The 27062-nt window shown below is 45.9% G+C and overlaps 1 protein-coding gene across 1 annotated transcript; it reads left to right on the forward strand.

Annotated features, from left to right (window-relative positions):
* The first annotated feature begins 455 nt into the window (after positions 1-455).
* Positions 456-21097, forward strand: misp3 (MISP family member 3). The gene is made up of 4 exons (XM_015349119.2): positions 456-1172; positions 9101-11476; positions 18825-18904; positions 20146-21097. The coding sequence occupies exons 2-4, from the start codon at positions 9196-9198 to the stop codon at positions 20236-20238; spliced, it is 2454 nt and encodes an 817-aa protein (XP_015204605.2). The 5' UTR covers positions 456-1172; positions 9101-9195; the 3' UTR covers positions 20239-21097.
* Positions 21098-27062: the final 5965 nt, after the last annotated feature.

The following is a 27062-nucleotide window of genomic DNA, read 5'->3' on the forward strand; positions in this document are numbered from 1 at the left end:
AGACCACATGATTACAAGTACCAGGAAAAACAATCATTGTCTCAAACTTCAGACTTGCTCCACAATATCTTAGGCAACAAGTTGTTAATGGATCACACTGTGCTCTCAGTATACATGCTGAGCACGGTTATGGAATATAATTCACATTTACTGACCGCATGGTAAACATACAATAGTTTGTGCTCAGGAAATGCTGTTTTGATTAGAACTAGGAAGATTAGAATTTCTGTGCTTATTAAGTTTATACTTAATATGTTCCTTTGAGTAAAAACCACTTATCACAACATTAATCCTCCTACAGGTCGGATTACCAGATTTTCAGAACTGGGAACTGAGACAAGACTGCTGTATACAGAACATTTGGTACTCTACTTTAGGGTTGCTAGCCTTACACACCAGGCTAGGAGGGCCTCCCTCAAGAATGAATGAAATGAATGACAATAATTACATACAACTACCAATAAATAAGGACAGTTAACGGGTTTATTCCATGCTGAAAAGAAAAGAAAGGAAACAACGTTTTGGATGTGGAGCCTTCTTCATAAACACGTTACTGCACCTGTTCCTGTGCAGCCTACGCATGCTGACGCAGCTACTGTAGCTACTTGAACTACCAATAAATAACTTCCTTTCCACAATTTCTGATTGATTCCGCATCACAAAACCGGTCAATTTCAAACGTATCTTTTTCTGCGTGTGAAAAACAGCCTGTGAACTCTATTGACCCCTAGCTACAGGGACATTGTCAGCTTGGTCAACCAGTTTGGGAAAAGCTGAAGACTTAAATCAGTTGATTCCAGTTGCATTGGAGAGTTCTGGTCGAGGTGGGAGGGTGAGGTTTGCTATAACCACAGGAGCTTTTAGTAAAAGGCACCGGAGGTGAAAGCAGCACGATTTGCTTGTCAAGAGCCCGTGATGTGACAGAAGGGGCGGTGTTGGAGCGCAGCTGTGCTCGATTCTGCTGGTACGGGGTGACGATTGGCCGTGGGTTGTCCGTGGGGATACTGTCTCAGGCAGATATTACAGGACTCAGCAGAGGATTAGGCTGCACATGGGCTGGGCGCTCGCAGAGGTCAAATCTTATGAGTGCCTGGTCTGAAGAAATGTGAATTCAAATTGCGGAAACACCAGATATCTAACTCAGAATACAGCAGACTGTACAACCAAAACAGGTAGGATTTGTATTCACATTTTTGTTATCGTAATCTTTTGGGATGCTTTTTCACGATATACAGTATGCATTTCCTTTCACTATTATTAACATCTTCACACATTATAAGGTTGGTAGTTTCTTAATGTTTTTAGGATATTTCATCAATTTTTTTGCCTGTCGCTAAACCTCGAGGTGCACTTGAAAACCGCGCTATTTCTCGTGCACACAAACGAATTAGTTATAAAAGTACGTTTTTGCAAACGATGCTACATTCTAATTATTTGCAAGCCCAATCCTGCTAAAACCTTTATTAACAGTTGTAAATGCCGATTGTACTTTGTACTCCTTTTTGAAGTTTTCCGACCACTGTCAAAATTAACGGTTAACTTGGATCACCTTGAAACCCATTAATATATTGTATCGCGCAGAAAGTCACGGTTTTGTTTAAAGTTTAGATAAAATGCAGTAAAAAAAACTTTTAGTAGTGTTAAGATCAAATACTTCATATTCTAAGAACAGAAACGTAACTTTTTAAATAGTTTTAAGCTTAAGGTATTTTGTTTTCGTACTTCATCGAAAAGCATTCGTTATAATACAGCTGAACAAATACTGTAGGTGTTGTAAGACGAGACGGGCTTGTATTTGAGTTAAACAAGACACGTGTATTTCCCTGATGAACTGTACTATTTTAACAACACCATGTATAATCTCCTTAGTTAAAAAAAAAATACCCGTCAGTCAAGTCAAGCAAACTGCGTTACTCGGACAGGTTTCGTTCTGAATAAAAACCAAAGCATTGTTTAGGAAAATGTCCAGTACTTTCTCCGTTTATCACAAACGTTTTATTTTTACTTTTTTATAATTACCTTAAGACCGTTTGTGACTCCTCACACAAAAGCGTAATAAGACCTCGCATACTCGGGAAACGCCAGAAATTCACTAGCTACAAGACTCAGGGCGCTTGTAATCTAAATATTATACAATTGTAATTAATCACTCTCAATAGCGTATACCCCTTATCTACAGCAGTGCAACTCAACCCTGGTCCTGAAGAAATGCTGTCTGCTGATTTTAATACCAGCCGGACAGTTGATCTGCTTGCTAGCTTGTTTCGACCTTTTTTTAAAACGTATTTCTTCTGTCAGTTTCCAGTACATTCAGCATTCAGAAATATACGCAGCCTGTCACTTAGTGCTTGTGCTTGATTAATTCACAAAGAACTGACATGGGTGGGAAAGGACACGGTATCAGACACGCCCACGAGGAGCGGTTTTTTAAATTCCTGTAGAGGTCGAGTTCGTACACCCCTGATTGAGGGCAGTGCTGAAACTCAGAAATCGGTACGAGGCTTATACCAGTTACAAGCCCCATCTGACCTCTGGAGCTGAAAACCAACATGCAAACCTGCCCATGTGATGAAGAACTTGGCTAGAGTAAAACACTGTTATACTGTATTTCAAGCATACAGTACAACTCTAGTTACTGACATAACTTAATCTTTTTCAAATGAATTACTGAAACATACAGTACTGTAGTAGAACAGCTCGGTTACTGGTCCAGATGTACTTACTAACTAACTTGTTAATTGAGTTTCAATATGTCATCTTGGACATCTTAAAGTTAGTTTAGCTGGCCAGCCATGCAGTTGAAGCTGATACCCTGGCTTCTTTCAGAAACAGCAGGATGAGAGTCTTCTGTCAGGCCAGGAAGGCACCTCTTTACACTCAGGGTTGTGGGAGTCTGGAACATGCCACCCCACCATGTGTTTGATGCTAATACCAAGGCTTCTTTCAGATATCATCAGCTGGAAGGGATCCTTGGATCAGTTAACTGTTGTGTCATACAAATGACAAAGTTCAGGTATCTGTGAAGCAGAAGTCTCTATTTCATATGCATATGGAAGTCCAGCTTGCAACCACCAGACTTAAAAATAAGTAGCTGAAGTTGGTCCTTAATACTTTAAAACAAACAGTTACTTTGACACATTCTAAACAAATGATAAGACAGTAACACATGCCAATGAATTATATCTAAGTTGCAGACTAGACAACAGTTAGTTCTTTTCACGTTCTGGGCATACAGTACAGCCAGCTTACCAAATACATGCCCTTTATCTCACTGACCAAGGACAGGCAACTTCTTTATACAGTATATTTGGGCGCAAAGCTAACTTCAAGACACTAGAGTGCACAGTCTGCAAAAATACAAAAACAAGAAATTATATTATTATCTCACCTCCCAGGTGTCTCTCTTATCTCTTCATAACTAATAGCTACCAAAGGGGCTAGAATGGCCCCTCCTTTAATTTGTAACCCTTCTAAAGTTCTTAACTCCACAACAGTTGTGTCTGTGGCAGATACAAGGCCATATAGGCCATTGCTCATGCTCAGCTGTAGCCAGTAGCTATCTGCACCGCCTGGCCACACTACCCTGATGAATAGTTTGCTGGCAGTTTTTCCATCATCATTTAGAATCCAAGGACAAAATGGCACCTTGGGCAGAGAAGTGAAGGTGACCATATTATCTCCCTGAGATGAACAATTAGCAAGGATAATCTGTGCTTGAGTATTAATCCGCCTCTCCTAAAGCTGTCATTGCTGTACAGCAGTATAGTTTGCACAGACACCCCTTGTGAACTCTCAGCATTTCAAACTGCACTCTCACTATGAATACTATGTAAGAATGAATACTAGGAGAAATAAAAGTATCCCCCACCCACATTTCTTAAATGAATATTAAATTGTTAAATTGTCTGAACCTCTCACTTTTAGGAAGAATGAGTTTTCAGTCAATGTTAACTGTTTCACTGACAGCAAAGATACTTATTAAACAAGTTCAATAAAGACACTTAATGGTGAAGTAGTCATTAATACTCCAGGCTCCTAGCCAATAAGGTGTGGGTTTGAAGGATTTCACCCAGCTGGTACTGATGGAGTAATCGCATCATTAACTGGTGTCCTATCCTGGGATAAATGGTGCGCTCTGAGCTTGTCTCATGTTACAGATAATGTACCATAATAAACTCTAACCTGATCTTGAACATGGTCTTTACATACATTTCATTCCAATGAACAAACGTGCATTTATTTATATTGGCGAAATATGTTTTAATTCTGCCTAGTGCTTCACGCAAGGCATTGGTACATTACTGGATCACAAATAATAATGATAGTTAATGGAGAATAAATTCTCATTTTCAGCCTGGTAGGGTACCCATTTATACAGTACAGTGCAGTGAGGTTGCCCAAATGCAATACATTCTCGTACATAAAGGGACAACAGTGGTGTCTCACTCAAGATTTGAACTACAACCTTCCAGTGAAGAGTCAAGAGCTCGTTATTGTTGCTCCAGATTGTTGTGTCAGGTCCTAGGCACAGAATTTGTTGCAAGAGACTCCAATGACCTGAGTAATCGGGAATTCTTTTGGAGAGTCGGGATTGGTTAGAGAAAGCCCACTCATGCTTAGATCGGACAGGCTATGCTGGAGCTTTTCTTTAAGATAGAGAACTGACTCTGTGAAGATGCTAAGGGGCCTTAGGACAGCCCACGTGTCAGTGCTGATCTGTCTGAACACTTTCAGAAATTTGTCACAGTGGACTCAGACTGTGTGCTAAATTTAATGACATTTCTTTAAAGAGTGGCCAGTAAACTAGAACTGTATCAATGCCAGCTTACAATTCTATACAGCAAATAAAGCAACACCCTGCCATTTGCCTCCTGGCAGGCATAGTGGTTCCAGTTTATTCCCAGTCTCACCCCTGAGGAACCACAGGGCATCTAAAGGCTATACTCTGTCTTGTTCTGTAGTCAAAAGAAAACTTCTTAAAGAAAAGCAACTGGCTGCTTTCTTAGTAAGAGTCCATGTCTTCTTAACTTAACCTTTGACCTCAATTGTGAAATGGCACTGAATACTCAAACTCAAGCTAACATGACAGAAGAGGTCATTTTACAGGTATGGCACTGCTGGCGGTGTAGAGTTGGGGACAAGTGTCTGGTCTTGTGACTGGCAGTCTGTGGCTTTGGGTCCCTGCTGTTAGACCTTGAATGAGGTACAGTACCCCAGTTACCCCAGTTGCTCCACTGCACACTGTTGTATTATTGCTGGGGGAGGATACTCCCTGTGATGGACCGGTGTCCTGTCCAGGGGGGAGCCATGTGCTGTACTGTAGAGCTCACCTACAGCTACTGCAGCCTGACTGGGCTGACCGAATAACCCCCGTCATGAACCACTACCGTCAGTGCTTAAAGGTATACAGATAACGTTGAGGGACAGAGCACTGGCGTTCAGGATCATGGTGACAATATTTACTAAGGGGAGGTGGCCTGTAACTCTAAATAGTGGAACAGGCATTTTGCCACCAGCAGCGATGTTCTTCACAGCGGGCAAGGGAAAGGAGAACATTCTCATTGCTGTGATGTCAGGGCAGGGTTTCTCAAGGCCAGCATCAGGAGGTGGGGGCAGAGGCGGCGAGTTAAGCTGCCTCTTGCCTGACGGGAGGAGAAGCTCAGCTGGTCCAGATTGGGGAAAAAAAGACAATAGCTTGCTTGTCAATCGTTTTGTGATGGGGGGGGGGAATGGGAGGAACGATGTGTTCTAATGGTCTGTGCTGAAGGAACCAGGCTGAGGATGGATTAGGAAAGAGTCCAGACGCACTAGACAACACGTGCAGATATTGCTGAAAAAGGCAGTGGTTTGGTTATGTTAGATTAAATGTTTTCACCAACACAAATCAGTACCCGTGAATTTGTGGATTTGCTCTTTGATTGTGAATTGTCACAATGGACAGTGAGCACCATAAGCACATTTCAAACTGGATTGGAAATGAACTGTTATACATTTTACCGTTTGTTAAGGTAGTTCTTTCACCTGTTTTTATTCTTTTGCAAGAGAGTTTGGTTAAACTCAAATATGCTAAATAAAAATTATAATTCATTATTTTACAAGTAAACTGACAGTTAGGAATTCCAGAAATCGAGAGAAAAGAAGGTTCCCAAAAATATTTTTAAAACTTAAACGGGCCACCAAAGGGCAGAATTCAAATGTTCCCAGTCATCAGTAATAGTGTGAAATGAAGCCACGTAGAAATCATTTGAGTTTGAAACAGAAATGATCAGTCCTGAACAGAGTTGTGTTAATTAAGCACATCAGTCAGTACCTCACCAATGTTGCTGATGTGGAGACTGGTCACACTGGTGGTTCAGGGTGAGCTATAAGACGAACTTGGGAAATGGTTGGGACAGCAGTGTGGGCTCAGAGTGACACAAGAGGCTCTGAACAGAGGCAGTGTGGCTCAGAGTGACACAAGAGGCTCTGAACAGAGGCAGTGTGGCTCAGAGTGACACAAGAGGCTCTGAACAGAGGCAGTGTGGGCTCAGAGTGACACACGAGGCTCTGAATGGAGGCAGTGTGGCTCAGAGTGACACACGAGGCTCTGAACGGAGGCAGTGTGGGCTCAGAGTGACACACGAGGCTCTGAACGGAGGCAGTGTGGGCTCAGAGTGACACACGAGGCTCTGAACGGAGGCAGTGTGGGCTCAGAGTGACACACGAGGCTCTGAACGGAGGCAGTGTGGGCTCAGAGTGACACACGAGGCTCTGAATGGAGGCAGTGTGGGCTCAGAGTGACACACGAGGCTCTGAACGGAGGCAGTGTGGCTCAGAGTGACACACGAGGCTCTGAACGGAGGCAGTGTGGCTCAGAGTGACACACGAGGCTCTGAACGGAGGCAGTGTGGCTCAGAGTGACACACGAGGCTCTGAATGGAGGCAGTGTGGGCTCAGAGTGACACACAAGGCTCTGAACGGAGGCAGTGTGGGCTCAGAGTGACACACGAGGCTCTGAACGGAGGCAGTGTGGCTCAGAGTGACACACGAGGCTCTGAATGGAGGCAGTGTGGGCTCAGAGTGACACACGAGGCTCTGAATGGAGGCAGTGTGGGCTCTGTGTAAGACATGAGGCTCTGAAAGGAGGCAGGGTGGACTCTGAGTAAGACGCGAGGAGCTGAGAGAAAAGGAGGTGGTGCGGATTAGTGGACAGAGGTGAGGAAAGTGAGGGGTGGCAGAGGCAGTGTGAGCCCAGCTCCAGCCATTGGCCTTCACCAGGGCAGATACAGATCGTGTGAGTTCGGCTGAGCTGCTGAGAGCAGATAATCAGATTAAGGTCTGCTTTGAATCAGCAGAAAACTTTGCAAGTTATGTGATTCTGCAGGAGGCTGCAGCCCCCCTCAAGATCAGATGACAGGCTTGGATCTAAGTGCAGCCCAAGGTACTTGGCCTGCTGCAGTCATAGCGCTAATTGTGCAGAAGTGATTTCCCTGGAGCTGTGCAGCCACGTTTCTGGGAAAGGTGACTAATTAGTGAACTCTGATTCTTTTGTAACCTATCCCTCTTAATGGTGAATGTGCAATTAAAAGCTTGCAAAGATTTCTTTCAGTAACTACTGGTAAACAAGTCCCACCTGACAGCAGTTGGATCTGTTCAGAGTTTTTGAGTTGCAAGCTTTTGCACATACAGTAAAGAGGCCTGTACCGTGTGCTTACAACTCAGTAAATTTGTGCAGAAAGAAGAATGAAGTTAAAATGCCTCATCAGTACAAGTCATGCCATAAAAAACCTTAAGTAAGTACAACTGCTATTGCATGTTTCTCTGAACTGATTTTATAAAGCAGCAAATGCAGTACAAGAACTGTGCGCAAGAATACTGAAAAGCTTTAGAGTTCAGTCACCCAAAGTTGTTCAGGTGCTTGAATGTCTCCCCAGCACTGCTATGCAAAGGCTGAACCTGCAACGTGATACACACACTCTCTCTGCGTTCTGCTGAAGGGACAGCAGGTTGATCTGGGGGTAACAGTCCCTAAAACTCCAACCCACTGGCAGAGTCCACTGCTGATCAAAAAGTAGTTAAAGATCTTGTTCATTGCAGTGGGGTCTTGGAGTTATGAGCTGTAACCTAATGAGAGCTTTCTTGCTTAATAGCTGGGAATTGTAGCCCAACTGATTTTTAAAGAATATAATGAGTATTTTCAGAAAATCTCTACAGCATGAAAACTCAACGCTGTATTGTTTATAGATCAAATATGTTGAAATGGCACACTCAGCATCTTGGGGTGAATTTCCAGTTTCAAAAGTTTAAATTTACATTTTTAAAAAGTTTTTTTTAAACCTCTAGAAATGAACTTTTGTTTTCTACTCCGGGCAATGCACTGGCACTTTTCACAAGCCACAGGGGAAATCTTAGACATGCTCAGAAACAAGCTCGGTCTAATAAGCATGAGTTGTCCTGCCAGGCAGGCAGGCTGCGTCAAGTCTTCATTGGCCTGTGGGAGAAGCCAGCACACACTCAGTTCTGAGTGGGCTGGGCTTTTTATTTTGGATCAGCCACACGATTGAGTGATTAAAGCAAACTGGCTAAAATATATTAAAGTGTCTTCATGCATTTCTTGTTAAAGAAGAGAAATCTTGGCATATACAGTAGATACTTACACATACACTATGTAGAGTGTACTTGTGTGCTGCCTCTTGACAACATTGTGGGAAGCGTGCTTCTTTGCAAAGGCCCAGGATGTGCTAGTCTCTTGTAGAATGTGTTCATTTTGTTTGCTTTGGAATTAAAGTTTTAGGATGGTTTCAATATTACAATAATAATGAAATCAGGGCATGGTATATGTATAGTAGGAGTGCTATTTTGTCAAAAATTATGAACGGTGAACTCATTGCAGGATGTAGAGGGTCAGTGAAAGGTTGATATTTAAACCAGGTTAAGTCAACTGAGAATAAATGACTCTTTGGTCTAATCACTTCTCTGTGCTGTTGCCTAAAAACATAACAATTGGACTTGAGGAGTCCGTGAACTAGTGAAGTTTTCTAACACAGAAGGCAGCTATGTGCATGTTTGTGGGCGGAGGGTAATTCTTGCCTGCCATGACCTTGCTGCCTCTGCCTTCCAGATTCCTTGAGGAAAGGGGCGGGGAACGACGAGCTCGAAAGGTAACTACGACAACAGCCGAGGGTCAGGGAGCGCGTGCGAATCGAGACGGGTGCCATGGCAACAGACCCCAGAAGCCCCCAAAGTTCTCTCTCAGAGGACTGGGAGAACTGCAGCCTCCTGACGGAGGGGGATACAGACTCCACCGAAGACAGGGAGGCAACAGGAGAACACATTCCGTCCATGAATATGGAAGCGCCCAAGGCCCAGCAAGAGGAATCTTGGCCTGATTTGCCAGAGCCACAGTGGCCAGTGGAAGAAAATGCATTAGATGCCCTTGACTGTGCTGACTGGAAACTCCCTCAACGTATCCCAGAGGCCCAAGAGTTCCCTCCTGCCCCGCCGGTCATGTTTAGCGACACAGAGCAGGAGTGTCTACTAGCACCAGAAGAGGACGACCAGCAAGGCAATGATGCTGTGGAAGGGGAATCCAATGCCAAGGAAATCCCATTCCCTGAGGAAACAGTGGCCAGGCAGGAGCCCTGTGACGGCCAGGAGTGGCCACCTACCCCGCTGGAGTTGGGCATGGAGGCAAGGGAAGGGTTGCTCGTGGAAACAGTGGATGGACTTGATCTGCGTAAGGCTGCAAACCCCCAGGGGCCATCTGAAGAAACGACTTCTCATTCTGGCCCATCTGATGATGGCCTTGACCGCAGGGAGCCCTCGGGAGAAGCTGTCAAGTTGTGCTGCGAGACGCCAGAAGACCCCGCTACAAAGGGGGACACTAAAAGTGTGGTGGACTACCAGTCTTTAGATTTCAGCACAGCCAGGGAGCAGTGGATGAAGCTGGAGAACAGTGGCAGCAGCAGACCCCCCCAGCCTTCCTTCTCCAGGAGCTCCTCCGGAAACCAGCTCATGGAAACAGCATCATCGTCTCCAGCAAATTCCTCCTATAAAGTCCAGCCAGAGGATGCAGTTCTACCTCTGAGTCACCAGGAGGAGCTCCTACACTGCCTGAAGACTCTGCAACAGGCACAGGAGCAGCAGGTGCAGAAGTCGCTGCCCCTAGCAACAGTTGCCCAGGAATCAGCCAATGAGGGAGCCTGCTCTGGGAGTTTTGTTGTAGTTAGGGAGCTTAAAGGGACAGAGAGAGGGGAGGGGCCACCAGTAGGTAGACTAACAGGTGCAGCCAAGCAGGGAACAGCTTGGACAGGCGAGGCAGGGAGAGAGAGCACAGAAGAAGGCAGCCTTCCGGCTCACGGAGAGGAGAAAGCGGTTGCCCGGCGAGTGAGAATGGAGCTGGAGAACGGGGATGACAACCTCAGCGACAGCGGGGTGTCTGCCGACTTTTCCCCCGGCAGCACCTTAGAGATGAACTCTTCCTTCAGTGGGGCGCTCCCAGCCAACGAGACCCCCATCGAGAGGGAGATCCGGCTGGCTCTGGAGAGAGAGGAGAACCTGCGGAGGTCCAGAGGCATCTCCAAGCCCAGCGTGTCCGAGGAGTACGTGGAAATCCCCCTGAGGAAGCCCATCCTCTCCCAGGCGCTTCCTTCCAAGGCGGGCAAAGGCAAGGACAGGCACTTTGCTGGCAAGAAGATGCAAATGGAGATCAGCATGGACACCCAGAGGGAGGAGGACCTGGTTCAACTGGGCAAGGTGCCTGGGGTTTACGACAAGGGCACCGTCCGGCAGCTGCGGGAGAGGAAGATGCTGTTCGAGGTGTTCCAGGAGAGCAAGGACCCCGCCACAACGCCCAGGGCGACCGCAGATGAAGCCTCTCTCGGGGGATCTCCCCGTTCTTCGATCCTGGAGAGGAGAAGGAGCTTAGACCTGGTGTCGCAAAGTCCGGGTCTGAGCCTGGCCCAGGGCCCTCTCAGCGGGACCGCACCCAGTGTGAACCTGGAGCCGAAGGGCCCGTCTCTTACGGAAGGAGCCGTGGGCAAAGTCATCATCCTGGAGAACACCATCAGGATCCCCGCCACGCTGCTCCGCGCGGCACCCGTCGCCAACGACCCCGCGAGGAGCCACGAGGGGGAGAGGGCGCCGGTCCTGGATTCGAGGGGCATGCCGTACGCCCCGCAGGGGGAGGAGGAGCCAGACGGGGAGGTGCTGCTGGAGGACGAGCCCCCCCGGGAGAACCCCTTCTTCAAGCTGCGTTCCTCCATGTCGCTCAAGCCCGAGGTGGAGCAGGATATCCGCGAGGCGCAGCAGAGGGAGAGGGAGCTGCGCCGCCAGAGGTTCAGCCTTTACGGGACAGCGGGAGGCCCCCGGGACAGCGAAGAGCCCCAGCCCGCCACCCCCAATGGGCTGGCCATCCCATCAACCCCCCCCCCCAACCGGCCGGTCTCCCCCTCCCCCTCGCCCTCGCCATCACCCTCGCCCTCGCCAGCTCCCTCAGGTTAGTGTCTATCACGCAGGAGATGTGCGTGTCTGCATTCATTCAGCCTCGTGTTCTTCACAGGTTTGCTCTCCATGTAGCCATCCCTCCGAGACTGACTAAGTCCAGCTACACACCTATGTGCAAACATCCAGATCTCCATTTTCTAGCCTCTTTATCCAATACAGGCTTGCTGGGGGGCCAGTGTCTATCCCAGTAAGCAAGGGGCTCAAGGCAAGGTACAACCTGTACAGGATGCCAGCCCATCACAAGGCACAGACAGACTTACACACACTCACAGCAGGGCCAGTTTGCCCAGAAGCCAGTTAACATAACCTTTTGACTTTGGACTACGTTAGGAAACCCATGTGAACGTGGGGAGAATATTCAAACTCCACACAGATAGCACCCCAGGAATTGAACCCAGGACTAAAGAGCTGTGAGGCAGTAATGGTATTAATGCATATGTAATCTACTGTATATTTAATTACTGATGAATTTAGTTCTGTCCCTTCTCGTGTATACAGTTGGATAGAGATACACATCTAAGGGTCACTTCATCCTAGGTCACCTTTACCAGACTAATATTTCAATCCAACATTGATATTTCTCTTTCACAATATTAATGTCCATATTTGACATGCGACACTGCCTCCCTTTCATCTCCAACTCCTTCATTGCTCAGATTTTTTGTTTCAGCCACGGCTGACTTGCGTGTTTTATCTGCAAAGACCTTGTCCTTCCTCGCCCTCGCTGAACTCTCTCACTCACGCACAGGTGTTTTCTAACAGGGGTGTGCAGGTATGCACGCAGAAGCAGGTCACAGTCTAATTTTAGTCCAACTGAATTGTTTTGCATATTAAATAAACCAGCACAGGTTTTGAGGTAACTTTTTCAGGGGTACCTACAACATATTCCAGAGACAGTTCTGTGGTGGGTTTTTCTGTGAATAGCTGGGGTCTAGGTCCTGTCAGCTGTATTGTTGTAAGCAGCCTCTTGGCAACAGTTGCTATCAAGGGTCCTGCCGGGTGAAAGTCCCAGATGAACAAGAACGAAATAAATGAGCCTCAATTCTTGGAACTGTGGAAGAGTAATTTCCTTCTTAGCTCTTTAACAGTATCGGCTTAGCAGTGAATCCTTCTCAGTTTGTCATTATGATCTCCTAGAGTATGAGTTAGCTGTATTTTAATTTGTCCCACATTTTAGCTTGTTTTATTTTGTGCGGGCTGTTATTATAAAATGATTCCTACTGTGAGTGTCTTCATGAGCATTTCACAAGGTGGGACTCGTATTTCATCAGGGAAATGTCTTTAGGAAGGGGAAACTGTTTACTGGCAGCTGTATAGGTCATGAATGATGCTAATCCAAAACAAACACAGGTGAGATTTTCCAGTAACTCACCAGGTCATGGACCTGAGACACACATCCGTGTTCAGCAGCAGTAGCAGTTAAGGGCACAGAGGCTTAATTGCTGCACAGGGGGACCAAGGTAAGGAATATTTAAATAGGAGGGGGCCTCCTGAGTGGCTCCATCACAGGTTGAGCTCTGTGATCGTGGGTTTGTGCCTTCGTCAGGTCACTAACTGACTGGGACTGGGATTCTCCAGGCTGCAGCAGGTGATTTGCTGACTGCAGGGTCTAGAGGCCTACAGTAAGTCAGCGACACCAAGACCCCTGTAACATCCCAGGTGCCTGCAGGTACGCAGTGCTCTCATTGAGGGACACGCCCCTCCCCTTATCAGTGCTGATCCTCCAGTCTGGGGGGGAGGCATTGTCTGTGATGTGTTAAGATCCAGTTGGCTAGAAGGTGGGCAGGGCAGCAGAATCTTCCTCATCCGCCCCCAGCTGCTAAGACATGAAAAAAATACACCACTGGCAATTCCAGATCCATGGGAGAAATACCAAAAGATAATTGACGATTCTTATTAGAAGCAAAGAAAACTTCTATAGCCTGTAAAAAGGAGGAATGATCAAATGTTGGCGGGGGGGGGTAGTTTTTAGGTGACACATCTGCATCCTATCCCATGTATGTGATGGTTATATTCAGTGGGTGAATAACACCCACAGGATCGTACCCCAGTAGAGAGAGGGGGCGTCTCACTCAGAAGCACCCCAGCTGTGTGACACTGCACTGTGAGGCTGTCTAGTTCTCCATACAGTTCCCCACATCTCCACTGGGCTCTCAAGGTCCAGCAATCCAAACAGAGTTTTGTTTGTAGGAACACCTATAACAATCCGTTTCAGGATTATCATTCCTCAGCCCTGTGTGGAGTCTAAACATTCAACACGAGGCAATCTGACCGCATGTGTTTGGAGTTCACACGCAGAGGGCAGTCTATCGTGTCTGCACTGTAAGAAGATGCGTTGTACCCAAGTAGAAACACAAATGATTCTACATTCCTTTTTACAATAATAATTCTACATAGCCTCTATCTCAGCATCTTCTCAAAGCACTTTATGTGAAAGGTAAAAAAAACAAACAATTAAAACAATGAAAACAGCAACAAAGACAGGAGATGACAAAATTAGCACAAACAACATTATGAGAAATGCAGCAGAAGGACACAAGGAGCAGATGCAGACTCCCTGAAGAGGAAGGTTTGCAGTCTGGATTTCAAAGAGCTCAGGGAAGGTGACTCTGATCGTGGGGATAGAATTCCAGAGCACTGGGGGGCAGAGAAGGCCCTGTCACCCATAAAGTGTAAGCGAGCTTTTGTAGGCACCCATAAAGTTTGCCTCCCCTGGACAGGGGACCTGTCAGGAGACCAGAATCAGGCAAACGAAGGGTGCAGAGGTGTGGAGTAAGATGAAAGTAAGTCAGACAGGTAATGAGGTGTCAAGCCATGCAGAAGCTTCTAGGTGAGTCTGAGGATTTTGAGCCCTCAATGTTTTGAATCAATATTTCCTTTTTTTTGCCATTTCCATTCACCACTAGTACGTTGCTTGAGGGCAGAGTCCAGAGCCCTGAGCACTGCTCCGCCGCGCACTACGATTGGAGAACAGAAGAAATGGTACCTAAAGATAATGGCGCTGGCCTCCCTTGCGGCTTATGTGAATACTGGTCAGTTACTCCTCCCAAAATCTTATCTGCCTGTTTCTTGAACTTCAGGAAACCCAAGAATAAAACCCAACAAAGAAATCAAATCGACAGAGCTAATGTTGGAAGACTTCTGGGACAGGGGAGGAAGAAATGCAATATTTTCAGAGTCCCTTGCTTAACAGTTGGATCCAGTCTGGGTTTTACTAAGCTGCAAGATCTTTAAAAGGTGGTGCTGGATACTACATGCTCATGACCTTGTTTTTTGAAATACGTGGTGTTCAAGGTTATGGTCACACAGATCTCACTTTTCTGGTCCATCAGTACAGCTTGTACAAAAGTCCTGTACTGTCAGCAGTAAAACCCGGCATGGAGCCTGTCTGCACAACAGGACTCTTTTCTCCATGCCTGTTCTAGGCAATGGGGATGGATGGTGATCTTGGTGTTGGTGGGAATGGTGGAGTGTTTTCATGCCGATTTCGAAGAGAGCTCTCACCAGGCAGCTGGCAGTGCAGACGAGACTGACCTGCGCACAGTGTTAAAGGGCACAATCGCTGTAGCGTTGCTGGCCTTTTGTCTGCGCTCGACTGAAAAGCGTGTTCAGAAAGATGATCCCCAATAGCCGGGCTGTTTTCCGCCTGGTTTCACCTTGTGATTGCCTGTAACGTCCCTATTGAGCGACCCGACTCCTCTCTCTCTCTTTCTCTGCTCCAGGTAGCCGAGTCAGAAAAGCTGTGAGAGAGACAAACAGGAGTGGCTTTTTTTAGTAATAAGGGCTCAAATAACACCACGATCAAAGCCTCCCTGGGATCCGCACTAGGATCTCTACAGCTTCGATCAAGGGTGCTTGTGCTGAAACAGCTCAGGAAAGGTGCAAAAAAGGCAGTTGGTTTGTGTTGAAGGGTGTGGGTTTTTCCACAGGGTGTGCTGGTACAGAGATGAACTGTATTTCCTTCTGAATTGTTGTAGATCTTATGATCAAGTTTATTTTGACATGACTGAATGTCAGATCTGTTAGCCCCACAAGGATAACAGGGTGTGACTGGCAGTGAACACAAAAAGAAAATGCCACAAACTCAGAGAACACATGCAAACTCCACACATAAAGTGCCATATCCACAGACACTCCCCAGAACCCTGGAGCTGTGAGGCAGCAACACAGCCCACCATGCCCCCATTTTCACAAGCTACAAACCGTGCTGGTTTCACAGGGGTTTTATTTTCCCCCTGGGAAGAAATCTGCGGAAGGAAGGCTACGATGTCTTATTCTCAACAAGACCTTTCGGGAGTTCATTGGTTTTTTACTTCACTCTCTGACTACCTACTTCCCAGGAGCTCAAAATAATAATAAAAAAAGCAGTGATTGAAATGAATCATCCAATGCATCATCATTTCAGAACAGTGCAAAATGTCTGGGAGTTTCACTTAAGAAACAGGGGCTTCAGATTGGAAGTAGGCAGTGAAGGTTTTATGCTTTCCGGACACTGGGGCTGGCATTATTGAACAGAATTTTAAGCTTGTGATTTAGACTCAGGAGAGTAACTCCTCCTTTCTTGTGTGCACGTGCTGTTAAAAATGTTGTGGTCTTCAGAAGGAAAAAGCTATTTCTCATGCAGGCAGATTAATTAGTTTTTGTGGAAGGCTGATGCCTAATTCATTAATCCCTTTACAGGCTTTGCCTAAAATCACACTGAACTACAGATCCTAGCTGTCTCAGAGATTGCCATCTAGGCTGGTCAGTATACAGTATGAACATCACAGTCCCAGAACAAAGAGAAAAGGCTCTGATTATTCAAATTTCACTTATGAATTCTTCATATGATTAAGATTTATTTATGATATGATTATGATTTTTCATGTTTTACATCTCCATACATGATAATATAAAAGGGTGACTATCTTATATCTGTTTCTGTTGCTTTGATCTACAAAAACAGTACTGTAAGTGAAATGCATGACCTGTCATATTGTTTGTGTTACAAACACAGATCCCAGACTTATTAAAACCAGTATTCTCAAAACTGAAAAAGTGGGTATTAAACACCAAGCACAAAATGGAGCACACACCAACATGTGCAGAAGCTTCTTCAGCTTGGCTTCCTGAAACAGAGAAGTGCTGCGTGCAGTTGTTTGTGCAAAAAACTGGGTTGCACAGAAGTGTTATGAGGAACTCTTTGGCTGTTACAGGGAAATGTGCTTAATGTTGGTAGAACAGATTTTACAAGATATTACAAATTTAAAAAACATGCCCTGCTTGCACAGAAAAGTAAAACCTGATCAAGACCCTAAGCAAGGAAGAGACAGTGGAATCCCAGCCAGGGTGCCTGTCACTGATTCTCAGAAACGGTCAATTGTTTTGTCTGAAGCAGATTGTCGCAGCTGAAGCATTTCCTCTTGTGAGTTTCTAGAGTGATCAGGTCAAGGGCTATCCTGGTGAACAAGCTGCCGCAATAAGAGATTGTTGACTGAAAGCAGTACTGAAGGTTGTCCTGGGGTAAAGGACACGGGCAGCAGTAAGCAGTGTCCTCCCAGTTTGTCACAGGAATGGCCAGACATGACATCAGTATCTCAGGTGGCTGACTGGAAAAAACAGGTGATTTCAGTATCCCAAACAGTGGAAGGTGCTAATGGAAGCTTTGTGGCCAACCTGAGGCCAGACCTGCTTTTACCACAGTCCATGACTGCGAGCTGAGCCACGAGGACAGGCAGCCAGGCTGAGCCCTTTTGTACAGGTCTGCCTCCTTCAGATGCGGAACCTTTTTAAATGTGGATGCGTGTTGTTAGGATTAACATCTTTTGAAATGACCTCTAATATTTAGAACTTTTTAAACACCCACGGTTAATGGCAGATGTCAAGCCTTCCGGAGAAATTCTAGCATTGTGATGTTATTTTACGGTGCTGGCACCGACTGCAGGTGATGTGATGTTGGAGTGGATGTGCCTTGGACTGTGGTTTGCATCATAGAATGTGGTGTTGGTTCTGATAAACACAAAGCAGGCGAGTTTCTAAATGAAACCATCAGAGATCACTTGAGATCAAAATTAAAGTGCTCACCAAAGACCAGAGATCTCTTAAATGACAGATCTTCTGATTAATTCATCAGTCTCCAGTCTTTAGATCCAGACTGTCTGGAGTCAGTCTTCCCCTGAATACTCCTCCACATTCTGACGTATGCACAAAGTCTTCAGAGCTCACAGGCCTGCTCCTTATGCTGGAGCTGTTCAGCTGGTATTCTTGTCCTGTCCCCAGCAGGAATTGTTCAAAGCCGAGCTGCACTACAGTTGACCTTTATGCAAATCACTCTTAAGAGTGCAGTATCCAAATCATGTGCTGCTGCTGGGGTAGAGATCTGTCACACTGTACATTGCCTGAAACACTGCACGCTGTTTTGCTTAGAGCGACTGAAGCTTAGGATCTCTTCTGAATCAGTCATATGAACCTTTCTCCACAACTGAGTCAAATGCCATCGCTAAACTACAGCTACAAGGGCCCAAGTGCAGTAAATCTGCTAATTTTGCCGGTCAGTTTTGCACTACATCTGTTTGACAGTGGGCTCTTTTTGCAGTGTGTAAGTGGTACTGATCAGCTAATCTGGTCCAGGATAAGAAAAGAGGATTAATGGAGTGACTACAGCATACAGTAGCTCTGATGCTGGAGTGGGATCAGGTTCAGATTTAATCATCTAATGCAGTCCTGCAAAGCTCCAACCCTGGGACTTCATTAGCATTCCTGTGCGTATCGTTGGACCAGTGTCTCATCATTCAATACTTTCAGTCACCAGCATCTTAGACTCCACTTTAAAAGTAACCACGAAGCAATGTGTCGATTCAATAATTTACCATATTGTCTGGTCAGCTATTCAGAAGTGCAGTGCCTACATGTCTTTTCAGCACTCTGAGTTTTAGATGCATGCAGGATGTCTTATAATACCTGCTGGATTGTGAATCTCCAAGATCAGGCTTGATTACCCTGCTGTTGAGCGAGTTGTGAACATCTACAGTATCTTTCCATCGATCCATCCCTTCCAGATGTCAGGCTGTGTGAGAGTGGGCATTCTGGGGTTAACAAGCTAGAGCAACGTGGCTGTGTGTCGCAGCTAAAGGACAGTTCTGCACAAAGGCTCAGACAAACACAGTAATTATGAAGTCTAGCATGCAATTAGAGATGAGCGCTTTGGCCACAACAGCGTGGCCTAATTGCACAGCTTGGCGCCTTAACTATAGGAATATGCAGCGTTCCAGGACACTGCTGAGTAAGAGCTGAACAGGCTCTATACTTGCTGCTGTTTGTGGGCAGGGTGAGTAACAGCCTGCTGTCCTCTCCTCTTGTAGCACGGCAGTCCCTGGGGAAACTGGACGTGACCTGGCCCCCACCCTGCCGACCTGCTGCAGAACCCTCCGGCCACACAGAGGTACAGTACAGTAAGGACAGCCAGCGGGCACAGGAGATCAGGCTCTGATCCACAATGGAGAAATAGGATGTTGATTTTACAAATGCTTGTATGGATGAATAGGAACCCTTCCTAAAAGGGTCAGAGATTCCAGCACTGGATGTAGTTGGTGTGACCATACTAATGCATTATTGCTTATTATTAATTCAGTTCAATTCAAAATACTTGATTCATTCCCTGGGGGGGCAGTGTAATGCAAACTGCCCTGATGCAACAGAAATTAGTGTGAATATTTTATACATTTTCACTGGATGCTTGTCAAAGCAGACATATACAAAATGAAGTGACAAGTGAGAAATGCAGTGCCTGGGCCCTGTGGCTGAGAGAACATGAAACGCCTAATAAATACATTACAGTATATAGCAAGAATCTTGAATCCCACTCCTGTTCATTCATCTCAACGCAGATGTACACATCTACAGTGAGATTAAAGCCACAGTAGACTGATCCTCAGTGTTAACAGTAGTGCAGTGATAATTATACACTTAGCACATGCTTTTATCACGTTATCACTTACAGAGAAGACAGGGTGAGCTGGGCTTGAACTAGAATCTCTGCCAAGTGTGGACCTTTCGCTTAGTTCCTCCTCTGCAGGTGGAATAACTGATCCGATCTGGGAAGAGAGGTCAGGAAAGCCTTATAAAAACTGACCAATTTCCAGTGGGGAGCGCTTCTTTTAAACAAGTGAAAGGGTACAGTATATCCCCCCTCCCTCTGCCCCCATCAGTTTGAGCACTGGGGTAACCCACAGGAAGCTGGGGCAGATGAACTTCCTTGTCCCCTCACTGGAACCACACAGGATCAGTTACTTCAAGCTCCGCGGAGCTCAGCCTGGTTCAGCTCCGCTCGGCATTTGCCTGAGTTATTGCGGTAACTTCCCTGCTGTGGTTAACTCACTGCTGGGGGGATCAAAGTCCAGTCTGACCCTCTGTAGGAATTTCCTGATGTGAATTGTCTTTCAGCAGGATGCCCAGCCCTGGGCAAACACCACGTTTATACTCCCTTTAGAAATAAACCATCACAACGTTTAAAACCCCATGCAAACACAAAATCATCAGAAGATAAGGGAACAGAGAGAAAAGAAAAGGGGACAGGGGACAGAAACATTTTGCTTTCCTGTTCTGTTCCAACATTACCATGCGAGTATTTGTATAATTCACAATTTTGTGGGATGTTATCACTAATCTTTTTTTTTTCTCCAGGTGAAAGGGAGCCCTAAGACCCCCCGCCAGAAGATTCCACTATTGCAACGCTGGGAAACGGGAATGGTCAACGGCCATCAGGAGGAGGACTGACAGCGCCACCCGGTGGCCACCAGTGGTATCTGCACCCATTTCCACCCAAAACCTCCCTATCTAGGGGGACTTTAGAGTCGCTTGACATTCTGGTGCGAAACAGCGAATGAAGACTCTTGACTGAAGTCTCTGCATCATCCGAACACCCTTAACCAGCCTGCTCCAGCTGCGCGCCAGACTCCGGCTCACACGACTGACCTGCGTCTGTGTACTGTAGGTCTTTATTCTTGGCAGGGGTCTGCCTCCAGGATGGCACAACTCTGACGGCCATCGCCCCCTCCCTGTACATCGATCTGCCGATTGGACCGTGTTCCGAACATTTTCTTCTGACACGACTTTTTCTCCACTCCGATGTTTGAGGCTCGTGGGATCTGGTCGACAGGCTTTCATCTCTGCACGTCTGCGAACCACACCGCTCTAAAATGGACGCTCCTTTGCTTTGTTTCTGTAGTAAAATAAGTATTAAAAGTGCATCATGTAAGTGTTCTGCTAGACTGCTGGTTAAAATGTTAAAAATCATTCCTAGACATTTTGAATCTGGTGTTACTGTACTTTCAGTGTAAAAAGATACTACACTAACCCTTTTCATCTCCTGCTCCTTATTATTTATGTACTCTTATTGTGTTTTAAAAACTGCTATGTCTTGCTTTAGCTCTCTTCTATGTAACCTGCTATTTATTTACCGAAAGATGAATGCAAGTCCTTCTGAGCACTTTTTGAGATTTAATTTTCTAAACAACCGTTTCTTTCTAAATGAAGTCAATTTTTATGAAGAGAGCAATACTAACCCCTGGGAAAATCTCCTGTTTTGATATGCATACTTTTTGACAAAACAAATAAAATTCACTTGATTGTTACACTCATGTGTCACCGTGATTTACTCCTTCTGAAGCAGCATGTAGAAGCTAGTGCAAACAGTACTGTGCACCACTGTCGATAATGGGACTCTGAATGATGAACTCTGATCCAGGCCCCAACCAGAAGCATCTGGGTCTTACCCACTTTGCCTCATCAAGCCCAGCCAACAATGTCTGGGACACAATCAAAAACACCTGTGGGATGTTTTCCACATACTTCTTAAAGCTCTGAAAATGATAACATTGGGCAGCGCTATCCTGGTGTCCTAACTTCCCACCTGGCCTTTACCAATCATGGCCTCCTAATAATCCCCATCTCTGAACTGGCTTCATCACTCTGCTCTCTCTGAGCACACACCACACACCACACACGCAGCTCTATGGCTGCTGTCACATCATCCAGGTGGGGCTGCACACCAGTGGTGGTGGAGGAGTAATGTGCTTTGAGTGGAGTGTCCAGAAAAGCACTATAGAAGTGTAAGATATTAATTTAATCCATTAACTTTCTACAGCTAGTGAGCATGAAGAATAAATCAAGCCACAATTAGCCATTGAATCCAACAGCTTCTCCTTCCTTCTTTGAGAGAGTTTGCCTGACCTGTATTCCAGGAGGCCAGGCTGGACGGGCCAACACAAGAGAACTTATTTTGGGCCACTTATCTCTTTCCAACTCAAATACCTTCTAAATTGGAGGTTGACTTCAAGAAGGGCAATTCTGGATCTGGCACACCCAGGCGTGGCATCCGGACAGGAAATGCCAACCTTCTTGGTCTGCTAAAAAAGTGTAGCTAAAAAAGCCTGCACAAACCAAAACACCATTTTTTTTAGATAAATGTTATGAATATCACAATGAGCAGCAACAAATGCAGTAACTGGCAGGTTCACCTTTTACTCCAAAACTGACAGATGTTGCTCAGGACCTAACTCAGTTGTCAACCACAAGTAAATGTCTCATTGGCACTCCTGAACAGCGCAACATACTGTAGAAAGAATGCCTTCATTAAGAGCAAAACAGACACTTATACAGAAAACAGACAGAGATCGTACAAAAGGCAGGTCTAAGGAGCTCCATGGACACTGAAATATGAGTTTTAGGCACAATATCTTCAGGCAACCCTGATCCTGGGGAGCCCAGTCCTGTTGCTTTTCAAGAATACCCACTTTTATGGGTAAATCACCTTAAATCATCAATTTAAACAGGTCTGGAACAATTGTGTTCAAGTGATTTTGAGATGATTTTGAACAAAACCCCATCAGCCGTGCAGGACCACTGTTTCCTTCATGGAAAGGTCACTTGCTCAAACAAGGGGACTGGGGCTCCAGCCGTTCCCCAGAATGACTGCTGGGATGGGGCTGACGCTGTACCACTTTAGCAAAGCGCTGTGTTAGTGGCAGGTCAAAGATGCAGTAGGCTTCCATCGCCTTCCCTGGCCTGGACAATCCCCAGCTCTCAATCCTGTTAAACCCAGTAGAGCCGGTAGCGCATGCAGCTCAATCCCAGCTCATCATCCTGCTAGAAGAAAGCGGGTCACTTTGGGCTGCACAGAACCTTTCAGAACCTTGTGAAAAGCAAGCCGTGTTTTGACATTATTGAAGACATTATTGCTGCTGACAGAGGATGACATTCTAGGCCGCTGAGGCAATGTCAGCCATTACAGTGTTACTGCCAGTTCCCAGGAGATCTTTAACACAAAACTGCACAACATGTCCTGGCAGACGTTCTGGAAGCAAACCGGGCTCTTTTTTCAACAGGACGAAATCAAAGCTTTCGCTCCGGTGCGCTGTGGGTCAGATTCAGTGTTAACCCACACTCACAGCCTGAGGTCTGGTGGAGGGAACAGTGCTCATTGTTGAGAGGGGCCGCACGCTGAGCAAACCCAGTGAATTAAGCAGCAGGAGCAGGACTGGGTCTCACTGGCCACTGGCCACTGGCGCTCAAACCGCAGGAATTCCAACTGCAGGTGCACCAATAAATGCTTAGCTCTGCACACCGTGGCAGCACTTTTGTCCCGAATCGTGGAACCTATAAAACTCTGCATTTCTGCCACATGGAGATCTTTTTTGCAGGATCTGAAGGCTTGATCTGAAAAAAATGAACTTAATAAACAATGAGAAACAATGCTAATTGGCAGGGATCGACTGACATCAGACAGCAGCAACATCATGCTGGTTACTGATTCTAGGCTAGGCACTCAAACGTTTACTTGTTCATGTGCCTAACGTGGCCTTGAGATGATTTTGAAGTTTGAAAACAAAACTGCTTACTTCTGCCTCCATGTAGGGGGCACTCTGTACATTCAATTTTTTCCCCAAAAGGAAATACACTTAATCTCTTGGTGATATTTCAGGAAAATTAATGTCTAAACATGCTGAAGTATTCCACGAGGGAAACACTCCTTAAACAAGACTAATCACACTATCTACTCTAGAGCATTTGAAGACACCCTTGTTAAAGTAACCAAAAAACAGATTAATTACAGAGCAAATGAATTAATTTGTTACTAGGAGGATTCAATAACACGCTAGGTTTTAGGGTGTTCTTTAAAATTGGAGATGCAATGATCTTTGACACATCTTTTAAAACTGGGATGACAAGTCAGAGACTGGATTCCAGGCGGTTTTAAGGGCACTTTTCAATTAGCAACTGATGAGACAGATAACACATACTGTACAGATGATTTGACTTGACTATATAAGTTAACGAAGTTCACAGAAGCAATAACTCCCACACTCGCAGACAGGAGGTGCCCCCCTCTGATCTAGATGAATTCATCATTACATTTCCTGTGCAGCAGAAATGTGACTTGATTTCCCATGACTTGATTTGGCAGAATGAAAGATACTAATTGTCATTGCTTGAACAACTGCAAAGTCTTGGGAGGGGGGGTGAAGTCAGCCTTTTCAGGCAGAGCTTTTCCACCTGCTTTGTATGCCCAACAGGATTGAGGCCTCCATTGTTAGACTCTAGCTAGGATTACGTAAGGCATGTTTGGGGCCTTGTTTAACTATGTATAAAGAGGCTGCAATGTGATCTGATACTATTAAAAAAAGAAAGATTTCTATCAGGCCTCTTGCAATAACCATTTCCAGAGAGAGAGAAAGGCACCATGAGTCTGCTTCAATTACAGGGCGCAGTGGGGTACAAAACAAAAGATTTGGGTGCTTTTCTGGGTTTTGGCGGTTTGGCTAGAACAGGTACAAGTACACATGCCCAGGTGCTTGTATGACAGATCAGTCACGCCTTTTGAAACAGGCGCCTGTATCATTGTCGAGCAAGGCATCAGTGCAAGAAACTGCCTTTGAGGGATTTCTTAGGTGTGTATGTAAAGGAGTGTCTATGAATATCTCAAAGGAGTGTGGCGAGTCCACCATGGAGCACATGTGCAGAGAGCCCACATTAGGCAATCGGCAAGCCTCTAACCTTGCTCTGTTGCGGTGCTCACAGGCCATCCCGAAACCTGTTTTTAAAGACGTGGAAAATTTGACATTAGGGCATTTGTTTAGGGGATGTGATTTAGAGAGCCTCTGGAATTGTAACCTCACTCTTTAAGGACTGCAACTGGTTTAGTAGAATAGGTGTCTTACAGAAAGTATTAAAAATGTTCTGGTAACGTGTTGACAACGAAGGGTGATCGACAGTGTAACACTGCTAGATTCCCCAGGACAAACACTGGCCTCCACTGCTTGAGAGCTGAGGAAGAGGGGGGTGTGCTGTGGGACTCAGTGTACAACACAGGGAGACTGAATAGGAACCATATCAGTGTGGAGGGGAACAGTGACTCAGAAACAGCCGAGAGGTAACAAGTGCTTTCAAAGGGTTCAACATGAAACTGGCTACAGGGCAGGAAGACCACACTGTGAGAATATGCACCATTTACTGTAAATCTCCCAGTAATACTCAGTAGCAGAGGTGTGGATCCAGGCCAGAGCTTGCAACCCTCATGCATTTCCACATGAACATAGGTGATTCACAAAAAGGCCCTGAAGCAAGCAGTTCAGGACAGAGAAGCCCAGCAATGGGTTTAAAAAAGCTGTGCAGGTCTCACCTTCAACCTTTCACTGGCATGTAATCAGTTCCTACCGCATAGTTGACTGTATCCCTCTACCTCCATGACCATCCCACCAAGGCCAACACACAGAAGAGGCACTACGTGGCTCATGTTTAAAATAAAACATTAAAAATTACAACACAAGGCAGATGCTTTGTCTGTGTAGAGTGAGATGATCAAAAAAACGCTCTCAGAGTTTATTTCAGAGCCAGATCGTAATCTCTCTGGACAAGGTGTCGAGAGTTGCTATAAACTACTACAGAATTCCAATCTGGAGCAGCTCCAATCAACATTGGCAGCTTCCAAGCTCCAATCACCTTGTGCTAAGAGTTGAACCCTCGCCATGCGCCTATGCTCGTGTAAACGCACTTTAAACTCTCCACCAGCACCTAGGGCCTGCCGTACCAATACACCAGGCAGTGGGCTGTTTCTGGAAAGACTCGCCACGCCTGTGTCCATGTTTAACAAACAAATCCAACTTGCTTCCTCGACCGCGCCCTTTCTGGCACAGCTTTCCCACAGGACAGGGGCACGCCCACAGCTATGCAGGATCGCGGCCGGCTCGAGCCTAAACTACACGGAAGTCCTGTGAAAAGCAGACGAGCTCTGCCGTTTGCTTCCTTTCAAGGAAAAAAAGAGCAGCGCGTTATTCTGACGCCTCAGGAATGCCAGGGCGGCCGCACCCTGTGATCTTTGGCCTGTTCCCAGCCTCCACAGAGGGCTGTGTGCGCCATGCCTGTGGAACGCCTGTTTGAGTTGGTGCTGCAGCAATGCGGGCATCCTCCCAGAAGTTCAACACCCCTGCCGAGAGCACAATGCTCCCAGCTGAGGTGTTGCCTGTAGCACTCCTAGCATAACGATGCTTAAAGATAACGAATCATTAAGGACCCTGAATTTTCAAGCATCGGAATAGCCTTGCAGTGAAAAGGCCTGAATGTTGCGCAGGCCCCTGTCTCTGGAAGGTGTTGAGCTCTAGGGAGGTGGATTTCACGTACAAGGGTAGGGCTGCACGTCTGATACCCTCACATCACAGTTGAAAGCCTCGTAAAAATCTCCTTTCATTCAAATGGGGGCAACTTAAGAGTAGAGGAGTAAAATAAAACATTTACGTTTTTCGATGGCCCTTTCACATCCATAAAACAAACTTTTTGGTAGCAAAAGTTTTTTTTTGTTCTTCATTAAGATACCGATCAAAGGAAAGAGCTTCAATACTTTCATACGCACATACCTAGAAAACAATATTGGCTGTGCAAAGTTTTTCCCCTATAAATGAATATCTAGTGGAAGGCTCAGAATGTATTGTACAGCTGTACCCTCATAAAAACAGTTTTTCCCCCCTTATCTCTGTCTCCAGACAGTTTCTGTTTTAGGAGAAACAACTGATAGGGTATCAAGTATCACAAGGATGTGAACTTCTGGTTCTCAGTAAGAACTTTTTGTTTTACCATGGTGAGAGGTCCCCCAGTCATAGCAACAGCACAACAAACAGAAAAAATTCAAAACGGGCAACTCTTCAACCAGAGGGCGGCAGATGAATGACACACACCTCTGCAAACAAACTCCTAGGTATTGAGTTACTGGTTTCAGGGCAGAGGCTATTGTGTGGAGGCCTGGCACACATCACCGTGTCATAAATTCAGATAGAAATATATAAGGAGAGAGAGTGAGAGCTATGTTTAGAGAGGTATATATAGATTTACAGACAGAACAGACACGGTCACTGGGGATTTAGAGACGAGACAGCCTGAACACAACACAACTTGCGTGAAGTGGACGCCCTGAGATTTTGACGCCCACAAATGCATCAAGAGTTGCCTGTGTGTTTTACGCAGGAGCTTGAGATATGCCTTCATCTGTGGGCTTCTTTACAGGGGTACAGGCATCCCTTATCCTGGAGAACCCCAGTCTAGTGTCTCTT

Source organism: Lepisosteus oculatus, chromosome 11 (genome assembly GCF_040954835.1).
Source record: "Lepisosteus oculatus isolate fLepOcu1 chromosome 11, fLepOcu1.hap2, whole genome shotgun sequence".
Classification (NCBI taxonomy): Eukaryota; Metazoa; Chordata; class Actinopteri; order Semionotiformes; family Lepisosteidae; genus Lepisosteus; species Lepisosteus oculatus.

Bases quoted from the DNA above. Each gene is read 5' to 3' on its own strand.
- misp3 (XM_015349119.2), top strand. From the start codon at position 9,196: ATGGCAACAGACCCCAGAAGCCCCCAAAGTTCTCTCTCAGAGGACTGG. The intron at 11,477-18,824 runs GTTAGTGTCTAT...CTCCTCTTGTAG, and splicing joins GCCCTCGCCAGCTCCCTCAG to CACGGCAGTCCCTGGGGAAA. The intron at 18,905-20,145 runs GTACAGTACAGT...TTTTTTCTCCAG, and splicing joins AACCCTCCGGCCACACAGAG to GTGAAAGGGAGCCCTAAGAC.